Source organism: Trachemys scripta, chromosome 9 (genome assembly GCF_013100865.1).
Source record: "Trachemys scripta elegans isolate TJP31775 chromosome 9, CAS_Tse_1.0, whole genome shotgun sequence".
Classification (NCBI taxonomy): Eukaryota; Metazoa; Chordata; order Testudines; family Emydidae; genus Trachemys; species Trachemys scripta.
The window spans coordinates 26,272,373-26,288,621 of NC_048306.1; the positions used below are offsets into that span (position 1 = coordinate 26,272,373).

General features: G+C 42.7%; 1 protein-coding gene across 2 annotated transcripts; it reads right to left on the reverse strand.

Annotated features, from left to right (window-relative positions):
- Positions 1-2,440: 2,440 nt before the first annotated feature.
- Positions 2,441-14,922, reverse strand: CYSLTR1 (cysteinyl leukotriene receptor 1). 2 transcript variants are annotated; one of them, XM_034782353.1, is made up of 2 exons: positions 14,787-14,922; positions 2,441-4,818 (listed from the first exon to the last, which is right to left on the reverse strand). In XM_034782353.1, exon 2 carries the CDS (start codon positions 4,778-4,780, stop codon positions 3,755-3,757), a length of 1,026 nt encoding a protein of 341 aa, XP_034638244.1. In that variant the 5' UTR covers positions 4,781-4,818; positions 14,787-14,922; the 3' UTR covers positions 2,441-3,754. The 2 variants fall into 2 exon arrangements, with proteins under 2 accessions (XP_034638244.1, XP_034638242.1); XM_034782351.1 differs by having other exon boundaries at positions 14,387-14,860.
- Between the last annotated feature and the right edge of the window lie 1,327 nt (positions 14,923-16,249).

A 16,249-nucleotide genomic window follows, 5' to 3' on the forward strand; every position in this document is an offset into this window, starting at 1 on the left:
AATCGGTTTGTTTTATTTGGAAAGGTGTAACACTGTAAGTTTATATTCACAATGGCAGCACAAACAGAAGTTAGTATAATCGGAAACAAAAGTTTCCATGGTGAATTAAAAGCAAACAGATTTCTGTAGGCTGGGATATCTGTGTGTATCAGACCTATAAATCAAGCAGAAAACAGACCTGATGTCCTTTAGTTTGGTTCCTCTGGGACTTGTATCCTCTAGTCCTGGAGTGTATTGCCACTTTCCTTGACCCAGCAAAAAAGGAAGTTACACATAAAGCAAGAAAGTGAGGTGAGACTAGTCAGCTATGAAACAGAGAGCAGCTGGGTCCAGTTTTATAAGGGGCTAATTGGGGCGCAGTAACTGCAGTTCAGCTACTGGCTGTTCGGGCTCTCCTTGCTTACAAAGGCCTCCCCAGTGGGAGCACAAAGAGGAACAGCGGTTGTGTCTGGAGAGGCAGTCTCTCCTATAATCTTCTTTTCTGCCTAGTCGAGGAACTTCCTTATAGTACAATGTTTGTCATAGGTTCTCAAGGTACATTCAATGTACTTAATCTGGGATCCAATTCTTAGTCTGGAATAAACATTCCAGCACAGAATGCTTCTAGCTTTGGGACTGCCTAATTCACCAACCTGCAGGCATGCAATGTGCTGACAATATTTTAATAAGCAGCTTTCTCTGGGACTGTGGTAAATATTGTGTACTCGGCTAGTGAGCTTGGAGTGAAGGGTAGGAGGGACTGCAGAATCTATTCATTAGTTTTCCCTTTTAACCAAAAACATTTTCTCATCTCTATGATCCAGAAAGGTGGTAGTATCATTTGGCAAAACGTTTTCTTTTCACGGTTATTGGTGAAATCCTATCCAAGTCACTAGCAAATGTCCCGTTGACTGCAAATTTGCAATAAAACCAGGCTTACACTGTAGCTGTCTGCTGACCTACTTCCAATTCAAAGTAGAATAGATCAAAGCACACTGGGGAACTTTTAGGGCACGGTAGCAGAGTCCACATGGACAGTTAGGGGACTGTAGATTTATACCCCAGCTTACTGCACACTAACTGTTCATCTAGACAAGCCCCGAGGCTCAGGGATAAGTCATTTGTGGGTGGTGATGATTTAAGGTTATTCAGCGAGTGTGTGCATTGCCCCTGAGGCAAGGGAAACACTCCAAGCCTCTCTGGAGTTTGGTGGCAGAATTTTAACATGGCGCCCCTCCAGTGTGTATTTTACTGCTTAAGTCTCGGACAGCAGTAGTCTCTGCATTTCAACTCCTATTGATATTTCTGTTCTATTTTGATTGTGGGTTTTTTTTGGGTAGATTTTGGAAAGCTTCTGTAGCTGACAGGAACCCAAAGAAAGAAAGGAGAGACAGTCTCTCATGCTTCCATGCCTTGAGCAGGCAAAATTCAGCTTGAGACCAACATGTGCTGTGTGGTCAGAATAGAGTGCAGTGGCAGGAGAAAACAGTGCCAACCAAAAATACTACATTACTGGAAACTGCCCATGGTCAGAGGAAGCCAGAAAGTCCTCCTGCTAATCAGCATTCATTTGAAGGCTGGGAAATGTCGTGGATAAGGGAAGACATGGGAGCTGAAAGAGGAAATGTGGAGTTTGGTGCTCATCCTCCCAGCCTCTAATAACTGAGCAAAAATACAATGTGGAAAATGTACCTGATGACTCACTGCTGTTTAATATTACTTCCAGGAATGCTTCCAAAGCTACATAGGCAACTTAGAATAGCCCCGCTCTGTTCAGCCCTCTTTTACAACGCCACTCCACTTCAAAGAGGAGCTGGGGTGGGAAGGTGGGTGGGGTTCAACTCTGTATCTTGAATTTTAAATATACCTTTCCACCTCCCCACCCCCACCCCTACTGCCACCCCCACCCTCCATAAAGCCTGACTGATGCATGGCTTAATTTTCATAGAATCATAGGACTGGAAGGGACCTTGAGAGGTCATCTAGTCCAATCCCTTGCACTCATGACAGGACTAAGTATTATTTAAACACCTGACAGGTGTTTGTCTAATATGTTCTTAAAAATCTCCAGATGGAGATTCAACACCCTCCTTAGGCAATGTATTCCAGTGCTTAACTACTCTGACAGTTAGGAAGTTTTTTCTAATGTCCATCCTAAACCTCCCTTGCTGCAATTTAAGTTCATTGCTTCTTGTCCTATCCTCAGAGGTTAAGAACAATTTCTCTCCCTCCTCCTTGTAACAACCCAATTTTTTCAATCTTCCATCATAGCTCATGTTTTATAGACCTTTAGTCATTTTTATTGCTCTTGTCTGGATTTCCTCCAATTTGTCCACATCTCTCCTGAAATGTGGCACCCAGCACTGGAGACAATACTCCAGCTGAGGCCTAACTCAGCGTGGACTAGAGCGGAAGAATTACTTCTGCATCTTGCTTAGAACACTCCTGCAAATATATCCCAGAATGAGGTTTGCTATTTTTGCAACTACACTGTTGACCCATATTTAGCCTGTGATCCACTATGACCCCTAGATCCCTTTCTGCCATACTCCTTCTTAGGCAGTCTTTTCCCATTTTGTATGTAAGCAGCCACTGACGGCAAGGAGACTACTCATGTTTTTAGGGTTCAATTAGTGCAGGACTGGGGCCAAAGTGTTTGTTTGGGAGGCACATACCAGAACTATATCTCAGGATTTACTTGTAAAATTCAGACAGACAGAAAGCCCTTCAAAGATCTTGTAGCTGTGAACTGAACTAGTGTGTTGCAATATATTTGGAAATGGGAACTCAAATTACAGGAAATGTATGGGGGCGGAGGGAGGGACAAATACAGTTCCTATGTGGGAAGGTATAGGCTCAGATCCTCTAGTGTGGTGTGGCTCTTTGTGCTGCACTGCCAGTGTATAGTGGACATAAAGCTAGCTTTAATGGTCACATGAGGATTACTTCTGTGTACGGTGATCATCTGGTGATGCAGAGCCAGTGTAGTAGCTCCTATGCCATCCCCTTCATGGCTAGGGCTTCCCTAATCCCAGGCTGCAGGATCAGTTCCTTGGGGTGTTTAGTAGCTAGTACAAGTTAGAACAGTCCTTAGTCTGCTCTAAATTACACCAGAAGATGAAAGTTAAAAGCCCAGGCAATAAATAACTGGGAATAGGGAAGATATTTTCCTGTGAAATCAGTGTCTGTTTTGGGATTCAGTGTGTACTCTCCTCCTCTCTTCCCCCTCCCCCTTTGCATAAGCTCCATCAACTTCTATCATGGCAAATATTTACATTTCCCACTGGCTCAGTGACTAATGGCCTTTGTAGAGTTGCCTCATGACCTTATGTAGGATCTGAAGAGTTTGTCTGCATGAATTTACCAGCACGCAAATGTTTTCCTGCTGCTCTGCTGTAACTTCTTAAGTCGGGGGAAGGGGGGGCGGGGGCGGGAACTGTACATGCCTCTGAGCACGTTTTCAGAATAGCCATTCACATTTCAGTCCTTTTTGCTTTGAGTCTCTTGGAATTTAAAATTATCCTCAGAATGCTCCACAGCACGATCAAATAAACCCCTCAATGGCAGGCAGAGGGGTGTCTGGTCAGAAAGGTTTGAGTAGAAGCAGGTCCCTTTGGATTTTTGTCTCTATTTAACTTTGATGAAGATGCATTTGTTTTGTTCAGTTCTCCTGAAACAGTTCTGCAATCACTGGTGTCCCACTGTGAGCTTATTTCTACTGCAGTGCCACATAAAAAGCCTTACAAAGGAAGCGCAGCTACACTGCACATCCAGCTTATTTATGGCTTTCTTGAAATGGCTCGTCGTCTTTCTCCTTTAATGATAACTTTTTCCTGGGTCCCTGTATCACACTGGAGGAGGAAGCCTTTCTAAATGTGGAAAGTCTCCTCCGAAAGTTGCCCCCTGAAAAGAAATACAGGAGTGGGTCAAAGCAGCAGTTTGAAGCTGCCAAGGATAGGGTTATCACTACTAATTTCTGCATGAAAAGGATGTCTTCACAGCTGGAGTCTTTCCTCTTCAGGAAGTGAAGGTGGATTGTGCGCTGAATATGGTAAGGTGTGAAGCTGACCAGGAAGGCAGCTGTTACAATGATTATCATCCAGATGGCCTTCTTACGAGTAGACTGATTCTTCTTCAGTGAATTCTTCAGTAAGGTCTTTATGATCATGGCATAACAGATAGTTATGACACTAAAGGGGATAATGAAGCCTACAAACAGCGAAATATAATGTAGGACCAGCAGGCTGGTCATCTGACTGCTTTTTGGAGGTTCAAAGCACTTTGTCTTGTTACCTTCTTGGTAAGACCCACTCAGTAAAAATGGAGAACTTGTCAGTGTGACAAAAATCCAAATGCTCATACATGCCAGTTTGGACTTTTTCTCAGTTACCAAATTGAGATTCTGGACGGGGAAAACTATGGCTATGCAGCGAGAGAAGCTCATGGCTGTCATGAATAAAATGCTACAGTACAGGTTGACATAGAATGCATAGGAACTAACTCTGCATAAGAAGTCACCAAAGAACCAGTTGCCTCTGTGAACGTAATACACTACTCGAAGAGGCAGGGTGCATACACAGAGGAGGTCTGACACTGCAAGATTCAGCATGTAGATCTGGAAGGCTGTCTTCTGCTGGTACGTTTTTATGAGGACACACAGTACAAAGCCGTTTCCAACAAAGCCCAGAATCGCAATCATGGAGTACAATGTGGAGTACACTTTATTGCGGAAGTCGTCAATGGTCAAAAGGCATGTCAAGTTGCCGCCAGGCAATGCGGTCATATTTCCTGTGGTATCCATAGGCTCTGCCTGAGAGGTGTCACCTTGAAACCTACAATCTAAAGATGAAAAATAAAAGTGAGTTTTATAAAGCAGTACATCAAAATATAACTCAATTATTAAATGGGAAAGACAGAAAGGTAGGTTTTTGTTTGTTTTTTGGGGTGGGGCTAGAAGGGTTCATATTGAGCTAATATTTCAAATATCTGATGGCATAACTATCCTCACAAAAGGCAGGATCAATGTTCTTAAACCCAGATAATTCGTATTATGAACATCAAGGGTGAGATTTTCAAAATTCCTCAGCATTGGCTGGACTCTTCTCCCACTGAAGTCAATTGGAGTTTTGCCTTTGGCCCCCAAGGAAGAAGAATTAGCCCAACACTGAGAACTTCTGAAAATCCCATGCTAATTTCTCATAACCAGGGCCGGCTCCAGGCACCAGCACAGCAAGCAGGTGCCTGGGGCGGCCAACGAAGAGGGGTGGCACGTTCGGCTCTTTGGTGGCAATTCGGCGGTGGGTCCCTCAGTCCCTCTCGGACAGAAGGACCTGCCGCCGAATTGCCGCAGAAGTGCCGCCAATCGCAATTGCGGCTTTCTCCCTACCACCCCCGCCCGCTGTTTGGTGCGGCAAAAACCCTGGAGCTGGCCCTGCTCATAACTCATTCTAAAAGCAAATAAAAGAACAAAACAAAAATCCCCACTGGTGCTACCACTGGTTCCAAACTGGCAGTACAGTAGTACTGGTTGGAGGTGCAATGCAGACAACTTTATTGGCTTCCAAGTTCTAACTTCCATGTTAGTTAAAAGGGGGAGAAGGAAATATCTGACAGCAGTATAATCACTGGTCAGCAAATATAGAACTTTAAAATGTATTCAAAAGGGACACGTTTAGTTACTCGCTCCTGTTTTTAGTGTGCTCACTCTCTAAATGCCTGGCAAATTCCAGCTCCCTCCACACCATTCCGGAGGCCTTCTTGCATGGGGACAGACCTCAGCAGGAGAAAGCCCATATGGCAAGTTTTGTACAAAGAAGCCTTTTCTAGTACACAGAACGATTTAAAAAACTTTAAAAATAATCTTGAAGACAGCTCCAAGGTTGAGGCTGCTCACAGCTAGAATAGATGCTTGTTAGCTGCCAAAATTCTGCACAGGCCTCACTCCACTTAGGAATGATACAAATCTTAACTTGCCAAAATAATATAATGAAATCTCACTCATTTCATAAGAGCCCTACATGTTAGCCTACCAAAATCCAAATGTGGGAGGAGGGCTTACAATGGGAAGTTAACTCCAGAAATATCAAGACTTAGAACAACGCTTCCTTAGCTCTCGTCCCCTAATGCCCCTGCTCTACTTGCGCTACACTGATGACATCTTCATCATCTGGACCCCTGGAAAAGAAGCCCTTGAGGAATTCTACCATGATTTCAATAATTTCCATCCCACCATCAACCTCAGCCTAGATCAATCCACACAAGTGGTCCATTTCCTGGACACTACTGTGCTAATAAGTGATGGTCACATAAGTATCGCCCTATACCAGAAACCTACTGACCACTATACTTACCTACATGCCTCCAGCTTCCATCCAGGACGCACCACACGATCTATTGTCTACAGCCAAGCTCTAAGATAAATACGCATTTGCTCCAATCCCTCAGACAGAGACAAGCACCTACAAGATCTCTATCAAACATTCTTAAAACTACAATACCCACCTGCTGAAGTGAAAAAACAGATCGACAGAGCCAGACAAGTACCCAGAAGTCACCTCCTACAAGACAAGCCCAACAAAGAAAATAACAGAACACCACTAGCTGTCACCTTCAGCCCCCAACTAAAACCTCTCCAGCGCATCATCAAAGATCTACAACCTATCCTGAAAGATGATCCCTCACTCTCACAGATCTTGGGAGACAGACCTGTCCTCGCTTACAGACAACGCCCCAACCTGAAGCAAACACTCACCAGCAACCACACATCACTGAACAAAAACACTGACCCAGGAACCTATCCTTGCAACAAAGCCCGATGCCAATTCTGTCCACATATCTATTCAAGTGACATCATCGTAGGACCTAATCACATCAGCCATGCCATCAGGGGCTAGTTCACCTGCACATCTACCAATGTGATATATGCCATCATGTGCCAGCAATGCCCCTCTGCCATGTACATTGGCCAAACCGGACAGTCTCTGCGCAAAAGAATTAATGGACACAAATCTGACATCAGGAATCATAACATTCAAAAACCAGTAGGAGAACACTTTAACCTGTCTGGTCATTCAATGACAGACCTGCGGGTGGCAATTTTGCAACAGAAAAGCTTCAAAAACAGACTCCAATGAGAAACTGCTGAGCTGGAATTGATATGCAAACTAGATACAATCAATTTAGGCTTGAATAGAGACTGGGAATGGCTGAGCCATTACAAACATTGAATCTATCTCCCCATGTAAGTATTCTCACACTTCTTATCAAACTGTCTGTACTGGGCTAACTTGATTATCACTTCAAAAGTTTTTTTTCTCTTACTTAATTGGCCTCTCAGAGTTGGTAAGACAACTCCCACCTGTTTATGCTCTCTGTATGTGTATATATATCTCCTCAATATATGTTCCACTCTATATGCATCCGAAGAAGTGGGCTGTAGCCCACGAAAGCTTATGCTCAAATAAATCTGTTAGTCTCTAAGGTGCCGCAAGTACTCCTGTTCTTTTTGAGAAATATCAGTGTTTTCCATAATCTCCCTTTGGTGACTCAGCATTTCTTTTGTTGTAAGATGCTAGCCTTACTCACCAGGCTGGGGACTCATCCCATGCTCAAATCAGTTTTTAGCTCTGCCTCCAGTCTCCATTCATTGTGCAAACCTCCAACAAATTCACAAAAGAAAAACAGAACTTCCAGTTGGGACTTTCTATTCAGCCACAACACCTAGGGCTTCCCACCTGGAGTCTCTCTTCCCCAGGAACTACTGCAGGAGATAGGTTTCAGAGTGTTAGCTGTATCAGCAAAAACAAGGAAGAGTCCTTGTGGCACCTTAGAGATTAACAAATACTGATACTCACACCTTCTTGTCAACTGTTTGAAATGGGCCACCTTGATTACATTGGCCTCATTAGCACTACAAAAGGGATTTTCCCTCCCTTGGTATTCACCCCTTCTTGTCAACTGTTGAGAATAGGCCACTTCCACTTTAACTGAATTGGCTCCTTAGCACTGACCCCCCCTCTTGGTAAGGCAACTCCCATCTTTTCACGTGCTGTGTATTTATACCTGCCTACTGCATTTTCCACTCCAGGCAACTGATGAAGTGGGTTTTAGCCCATGAAAGCTTATGCCCAAATAAATTTTTTAGTCTCTAAGGTGCCACAAGGACTCCTCGTTGTTTTTACTGCAGGAGACTGTCCCTTCCTGCAGCATCTTCCTACAGCTCTTTATAGGGAAACACCATGCCCTTCTCAGCTGCATTTGATTAGTGATCAGGGCTGGCTGGTCCCAGATCTCTGGTCCTTAAGTGGGTGAGCCACCCTGTTACATATGCAAATAGTTCAGATGCTAAAAAGATGATTAGGATGAATTCCATCTGGGTCTGTGATGGGGACCATTGAAAGAGGTGCTAATGAAGATAAAGATTTACTCCCCAAATCAAAGAAAAAACACGTGTCTTATGCAGCACCATTTAGAAAGTGCACACTAGTCCGGTGCAAGGGGGCATTTCAGCCTTCTGAAATCATCAAGGGAAGTGCTGAGCTCAAGCATTTAATTACTTTTGGTTTCCTTTAATACTGGACAACTTCTGTATCAAATAAATATTTCTTGGGGGACATAATATTAGAAATGCTCAGCAGCAACCTCTGAAGGACATGCTAGCTATCGTGTGTGTGATTTATAAAGAACCCCTCTGTATGCCTGTAGAGGGGCAGGCGAGATTTAGAAGTGGACAAGCAAATCTGTTATATAATGATTTGTTCAGAGCCACTTCCCAGCAGTGGGTAAGATCACATCCTCTCTGAGTCAGAGCGGAGTAGGCAAATCCTCCATCCTTGCCTAGATTAGCTTCCTTACACAGACTCTGTTCCTCTTTGTGGGTTTCGTTCAGTTCCATTGCTTTACGTAGAGCAATTTAGAACATCAGGCTGCCTGATTTGTTCCATCTTAAATCTGTTAGCAGTAGCATTTTATAATGTTTGAAGCAGATGAATAAAAACAAAGAGATAAGTCCACCACTTAAAAAAGCCTAGTGTCTTCACTCTCAAGCAAGATGTTTGAGATTACGTATGTGAGAAAGAATTAATACATGATGGCATAGTAAGGATTTATCTGCATTAATTTACTTAGACTGTGAGCTCTTTGGGGGCAGGGACTGTCTCAGTTCTGTGTTTGTGCAGTGCCTTCCACAACGGGGTCCTGTTCCATGACCAGGGTTCATATGCACAACAGAAATACAAATACTAAATAATAATAAGAATGATAGGTTTGGGATGGTCAGATTACTCAGGAGTGGGAAGGCATCAGGGGTTATGCAGGTGTTCCCAAACAATATAACATTTATAGCATCCTACCCTAACAAGCCCTCTATATGTGCCAAATATTTTACAGCAAGTCTATTTTTATAAATATTCTGGGAAGTTTTAAAACTTCATTGGGACTATTTTTTGTTTTCCTTCATCTCTGAAACCAGATGCTCTAGTTACCATGAGTTCAACAAAAACTCTAAAAGTGACCTAAAATAGCTTTCCATACATAAAAATATCATGACCTTAAGGTCTGATATCTCAGGATAATCCATGGACAGAAGGAGATAGTCTCCCTACTTAGAGTAGTTCAGCGATGAGTCTGATGGACTTTGGGGAAGAGGTGTGGCTGCAGTGGTGGGAGAGGCTGTGGTTGGAAGGACATTACAACATGCAAACTTAAATAAGCAAGAGCCACGTGGTGATGTTCACAGTTGCATTTGGACGCCAAACCTGTCCTGATTTTGGTTAAATTCAGGATTCTATATGAACACTTTGCACAGCTATGCCCTCAACCTGGGACTAATTAAAACCAATTACCTACTGTAGGAAGGATTTCCCTCTCACTATTAGTTCCCTGAGGACCCAATCTCCCCCAGGGGTTGGTTATTATACATAAATTACTATTTCTCTTATTATCCTTAAGAAGACAAGCAACTAGTCAACAGCTGTTTCTGATCATGCTTTTCTTTTAAAACAGCTGAGCACTGACATTTGTCGGGTTTCTAAATATGATTAAAGATTTCCTTTAAAATCATGAGTAATTTGTAAGCGAAACTAAAAACCACTGATGAAAACGTGCTGCATTCAGACAAGTAGGCTGATTATAACAAATAAAATGTGTGACAATTCTTGTGTGTATCTGTTGAAATAATTTATTTGCTAACTGATGATGATTTAGATTAATTGTGCATCATATGAAATTAGGCACAGGGAAAGTCTAATTTACAAACGTGACCAAATGCCTCTACTGATGTAGTCATAATCAACAGGAATTTTTAACTAAATCAGTTTCTGTCTATACTCGATGGAGTCTTGAACCAAAACCTTGGATCCAAACAAACCTCAGTTGTGGAGGTGTTCCAAATGTCAGTCCAGATCCAGACATAAAATTTTCAAACAATCCCCCTTTTTAAAAAAAAATAGTGGCAGAACCAAAACCCTGGATCCAAACATCCAACCTTGGACAGAAATTGGACGGAATTTTGTGACTTAGACCTACTGCTTGGCCACATACTGAGGGTATAACAGATCCCTCTCTTTTTATGTTCTTTACATAATGACAGTGCATGGAACCATTTATCTACGTACAGCTGCAGCTAACATGGTAGGCATGTAAGCAACCAGAAGGGGGCAGCCATGATTAACCAGAACAAAGTATATGCCAAATTAAAATAACCACCAAACAATTTAGAGACAATTTAGTTTTGTTATTCTTAATAATTCTTCATATACTGTACCCAGGCTTCTAGTGGGTTTTAAATAAATTACACTGGAAAATTGCACTAAAGAATTACATAAACAAGAGACAAACCCAAGTATAAGATGCCACTATGGCTGTTTTTAAAATGAGAGTTAAAGCATAATCAACCCTAGATGTCAATTCTAGTGTTCTTAATGATGTGAGCCAGATTTAATTTTCTCTGAGGAGGAGTATGTGAGCTACCTGCAAACACTGAACTCAGACAGCTGATTTTAAAAATTCCTTATTGTTATATTTTAGCTCAAAGGATAGAGTGAGGGATAGCCAGAACAAACTGAAAACCTTGATGAGTTATATTGCATAGATTTGAGTCAGCTTGCAAGATCAGTGTGGTGACGTGTATATTTTTCTTTCAGTTAGAGCATACATTATATTCCTCTGTATTATGCCTCGTAACAGTTAGACATATACAGATCCCAATGCTGTAAACAAGCATATGCTTAACTTTGCTCGCACAAGTAGTCCCAGTCCCAATGAATCCGGAGAGACTGAGTGGATGTGTTTGCAGGATCGGGCCACAGTGTATCACATGTTTATTTTATAGTCTATTCTTTATAACACAGTCCTTGGATGGATTGTCTAGGTCAGCAGTTCCCAATCTATGGGTCATGAGTCATGACCCCGCCCGGGGTCATGCCAAAATGGTGGCCTCCATGCTGTCTGGGGTTGCGGAAAGCAACAAAGTCTGGAAATGGGATTATGCAGACAAAAAGTTTGGGAACCAGTGATCTAGGACCTGATCCTGCCTCCCTGAGGTCAGGGCCGGCTCCAGGGTTTTGGCCGCCCCAAGCAGCCAAACAAACAAAAAAACCCAAACAAACAACAACAACAAAAAAAGCTGCGATCGCGATCTGCGGCGGCAATTCGGGGGAAGGTCCTTCACTCTGAGCAGGAGTGAGGGGCCGTCGCCGAATTGCCGCACGTGCCGCCCCTCTCCGGAGGGGCCGCCCCAAGCACCTGCTTGGTAAGCTGGTGCCTGGAGCCGGCCCTGCCTGAGGTCCATGGGAGCTTTGCCATTGACAGGGTTACCAACTCCCATGGTCTTATTTCAAGTTTCAACATACTTGGTGTAATTCATGAAACCTCAACTGCTGGAATCAAGAGATTGCATGAGAAACTCATCTTTCATGAAAAAAGCTGGAAATTTCTAGCCCTCACGGGTTGCAGAGAAAAATTTGAAAGTGTGAAACAAGGGTACCCTAAAATCTCAGAAATCAGAAGGCAAAGAAAAAGAACCCCAAAGGTATTATTTTTTAAAATCTCCTGATTTTAAGGCAATAATGATCTTTTGGGAGCTTCAGCTCATGATTTCTCATGATTGCACACGAGCAATTTTGCACACAAATAGACCCATTGAACTCTCCTGGGAAAAGTTATGCATGTGGAAACCTATTTATTAAAAAGCTGTTAAATGACAGCTCTCAGTCATAGCTAATCTGGGGCTGGATTCAAGCCCAGCTACATGAGAAATGCTTCATCTTCTATTACCAATATCATGGATCATCTAGTCTACATGCATCTGCTCTTTCTGTTAGTGTCCAATGTCCATGAAATAGGATTTTCTGTCATATTGATTAGAAACAGTAGATCAGCTGTGTGCTATTTTTAAAAAGTAGGAAAAATTTTATGCTGAAGTATACTTTTGTTATGGTTCTATGCTACTCCTAGGTAAATCTATATGCTATATTTTCCATGGGGATGTTAAATTTTGAGGAGATATGGTTTGAAAAGTTCACCAACGTTCTTCATCGTGTGGGTTTTGTATTTTCCTTGCAAATAAAGATATGTGGAACCATAGAATCATAGAAGCGTAGGATTGAAAGGGACCTCAATAGGTCTCTAGTCCAGTCCCCTGCACTCAAGGCAGGACTACATTACTAGACCATTCTTGACAGGTGTTTGTCTACCCTGTTCTTAAAAACCTCTGCTGACAGAGATTCCACAACCTCCCTAGGCAATTTGTTCCAGTGCTCACCTACTCTGACAGGAAGATTTTCCTAATGTCCAACCTAAACCTCCCTTGCTGCAATTTAAGCCCATTGCTTCTTGTCCTATTCTCAGAGGTTAACAAGAACAATTTTTGAGCAGTCTCTTAAACAAAAGTAATTTTCAGATTCTGAGAGACGTAGGCTATAGGTTTCCCTTTGCTTCCCAGATAATATGAATTATTACCAATAACAACAAAACTTCATTATCAGTCTGATCCTGATGTATCAATATTTTCTTAATAGGTAAACAATTGCTTTTGTATTTGATTAATTCTGACTTGCAATTTGATAGTATGGTATTTGTAGTCAAGTTGAACACTAAAGAAACTCGAAGCCTTAATGTGATACCATTCAAGCTCTCTTGAAGTTCCTATCTACACTGGATATTTTCTTTTAAATTTCCCACTGTTGTTACCACCAGTTCAGCTTCACTAGTGATAACAAAGCTGGGAATGCTAGTATAGACAAGCCACCAGAGCTTTAACCCCTGCCTCTGAACTGGTGTAGATAACACAGTGGTTAAAATACAGATGGCTGGTGTTGACTTATTGCCTATATGTTATACAGGAATTTAAATGGCATCAGATACAGGTTTTTGGTTTCTTTAGTATTTGCTTGGTTACAAATACTGTACTTTCAAACTGCCAGCCTTATTCAAGATTTTTGTTAACACTTGAATACCTTTCAGTAGGTTGTTTGGTACATTGTTGGTCATCGGGCAAATTTTTCAGTCAATACATAGAAGTTCTTGCCAGATCCAAAGATATGAGCTATGTTCACCAATCCTAATACTAATATTTCTATTTTTTTCTGGGAGGAGGTATTAAAATGATCACTGTAGAATAAAGGAGAAATGGTAGGGTTCTTTGGCTGTGGGTAAGTTTAATATTATTATGTAAGCAGAGAGCTTAATGTCCTCCAAAGAGATTTGCCTACTTCTGACCTTCTTTAGACAGTGCTCACATCCTGAGATGGGAAATGTGCAGCCTGTCTGTCAGTCCAGTAGATGCCTCAAGTGAGGTACCTAAATCCATAGTTAGGCATCTGAATACAGGTGGCATGATATTCAGTGGTGTGAATGCCTAACTGGATTTGAGGAACCTCACTTGTAGACACCCAGGTTTGAAAGTTTTCTTCCACGTCTCAAATTCTTCTACAAGTTATCAAAAAGTCTGGCATTACATCTGAGGGAACGGAAAATAACCCTGTCAGTTACTGTAGACAAGGAAACCAGCAAACTGCTGAACTTCGAAAATAAAGTCATGTTTTCTCCTAATTTAATCTGGGGCAGACACATCCTCCCCCACCCCTGGAAACCCCCGAACACCTTCCCCCTCCACACTGTGGAGGAATCCACAGAAAGCCCTAAAATGGTCCTTATTGAAGCTTTGCAAGAGTTCTGCCCCACGCATACTTCTCCCATTATGTCACTGTAGTTGTATGTTACAAGTTAAAACCTGCGATTTTCTAAATAATTTCTGAAAAAAGCCCAACTACAGGTTGCAAAATCAGGCTGAGAGAGGAGATAAGACTGTCTTCCCACTTCTGCAACTCTCACTGTCCCTAGCAATCTGCAGTATTAAAGCCATGGAAAGAATCTTTGCAACCAGCATTTAAACATCAGATCAACTTACTTTTTAAGTCTCCAACTTGACACACCGGATCTGCTCACTGTTTTCACCCTTAGAAGTAAGTGAAAGATTTTGGGGAAGTCTTAAGTTCAGTATTTTCTTCACAGATCTGTCTGGGGCTGGCTTCGGTACCAAGCTGGTTAAACCAGAGCGTATGCTAAGAGCACACAGACTATTTGCATTTTCTTTGGTCGTTTAAGAAACCCTCTGTAACGATCCTCCCTTAAGGCAGCTCGTTGCTGTGAAAGGAGGCAGCATGTGGCTATTGGCTCATGCTCAAAGGGGAAGAAGAAAACAGCCCACAAAAATATCTAAATATTTGTAGTTAAGTGAAAGTCACCTCATGACATTTTTCGGGTGCGGGAGGGGGAACAAAAACAAAAAAGGAGAGAGAGAGGCTTACAAGTGCGTCTGGCTCTTCTAGGCTGCAGACTCCCAGCTGCAGGAACTATATGGAGCTGAGACTTCTTCTGCTTTAAAAGAAGAGCAGCTTGTGTCCCTCCCCAATTCCTGTGGCTGGGGAGTGGCTTAACCCTATCAGCAGTGTAAAAAAATAAATAACTTTCCCGCAACTCATTAATTCAAAGAAACAGATCGTTTAGACAAGCGGATCCCTTTATCTGGAATGTGTGGCAGTGAGTCCAGAACAGATCAGAGGGTGCCTTTGAGTTTGTCTTTTCCAGATACCTTTTCCTGTCCCCTTTCCACACCCACTGTCCTGAGGCTTCCCATTTTTGCTACCTGTTTTAAAAACTAAAAGTGCAAAGAACTGCTGGACAATCTTGTATGACTCCATCAAGGGTCCCTATCTAGGAAATGGAAACTCTGTAGCATGCTCTGAACTGGCCATGGGCTCAATAAGGTAACTCATACAGTGGGCTGGGATTGTCAAAGGAGCCTAAGGAGTCTGATGGCAAAATCCCACATTTCTAAGGGCTTGTCTACATGGGACACTACTGTGTGACAAACCAGGTGTGAGTTTACAGGGCACTAGCTTGCCACGCAGTAAGGGACAGTGTGAATGCTGCTACAGTGCACTAAAAGTCCCAGAGTGCTCTTTGACTTACCATGCTTTAGTAGCACCAAAGAACACTCTGGGACTTTCAGTGCAGCTGGGTCCAGTGCTTAATTTGTAATAAAAGAGGTGCCGGGGCTATGAACTGCCAAGCCTAGAGGTGCCGGGGCTATGAACAGCCAAGCCTAGAGGTGCCGGGGCTATGAACTGCCAAGCCTAGAGGTGCCGGGGCTATGAACAGCCAAGCCTAGAGGTGCCGGGGCTATGAACTGCCAAGCCTAGAGGTGCCGGGGCTCAGCCTTGGCAAGCCCCGACACAAATTAAGCGCTGGCTGTGTCCAAATGGGATGTTACTGTGAAGCAAACTGACACATCGCCGATTCACACTGGCTTGCTAGGCAGGAATGGCAGACAAGCCTTAACACCCTATGGTGCCTCTAAAAATCTAGCCCACATAAATACGCATGGATAACGATTTGGACCCTCATATATAAATCACATAGGTTTTGAGACAAGGCAGGAAATTCAAAGTTAAGGCTTAGATTCTGTCCTGCAAAGGGGAATAATAGATTTGTGCCCAATTTTGCTGCTTTACGATGGATAAAGAAGACCTGAAAGGACTTTTTAGAGTATTTTTATCCAACCTTATCCTCCTCATTTTTGCAGGAGCTCTCCCTTGTGCATCCAGAGGCGTGGATCAGGAGCTGTCTCAGCCCTTAATTGAACAGGACTGTCGAATCATTAGCAAGGAGATCTTTTCTTCCTGCCCAGAGGGTGTTTGACTTAAATAGATATTAACAAAAATAAGCAGGGCTCAGGAATCTGAGTAAAAAGCACGCTCCCTCTCAATTG

Bases quoted from the DNA above. Each gene is read 5' to 3' on its own strand.
- CYSLTR1 (XM_034782353.1), bottom strand. From the start codon at position 4,780: ATGGATACCACAGGAAATATGACCGCATTGCCTGGCGGCAACTTGACA.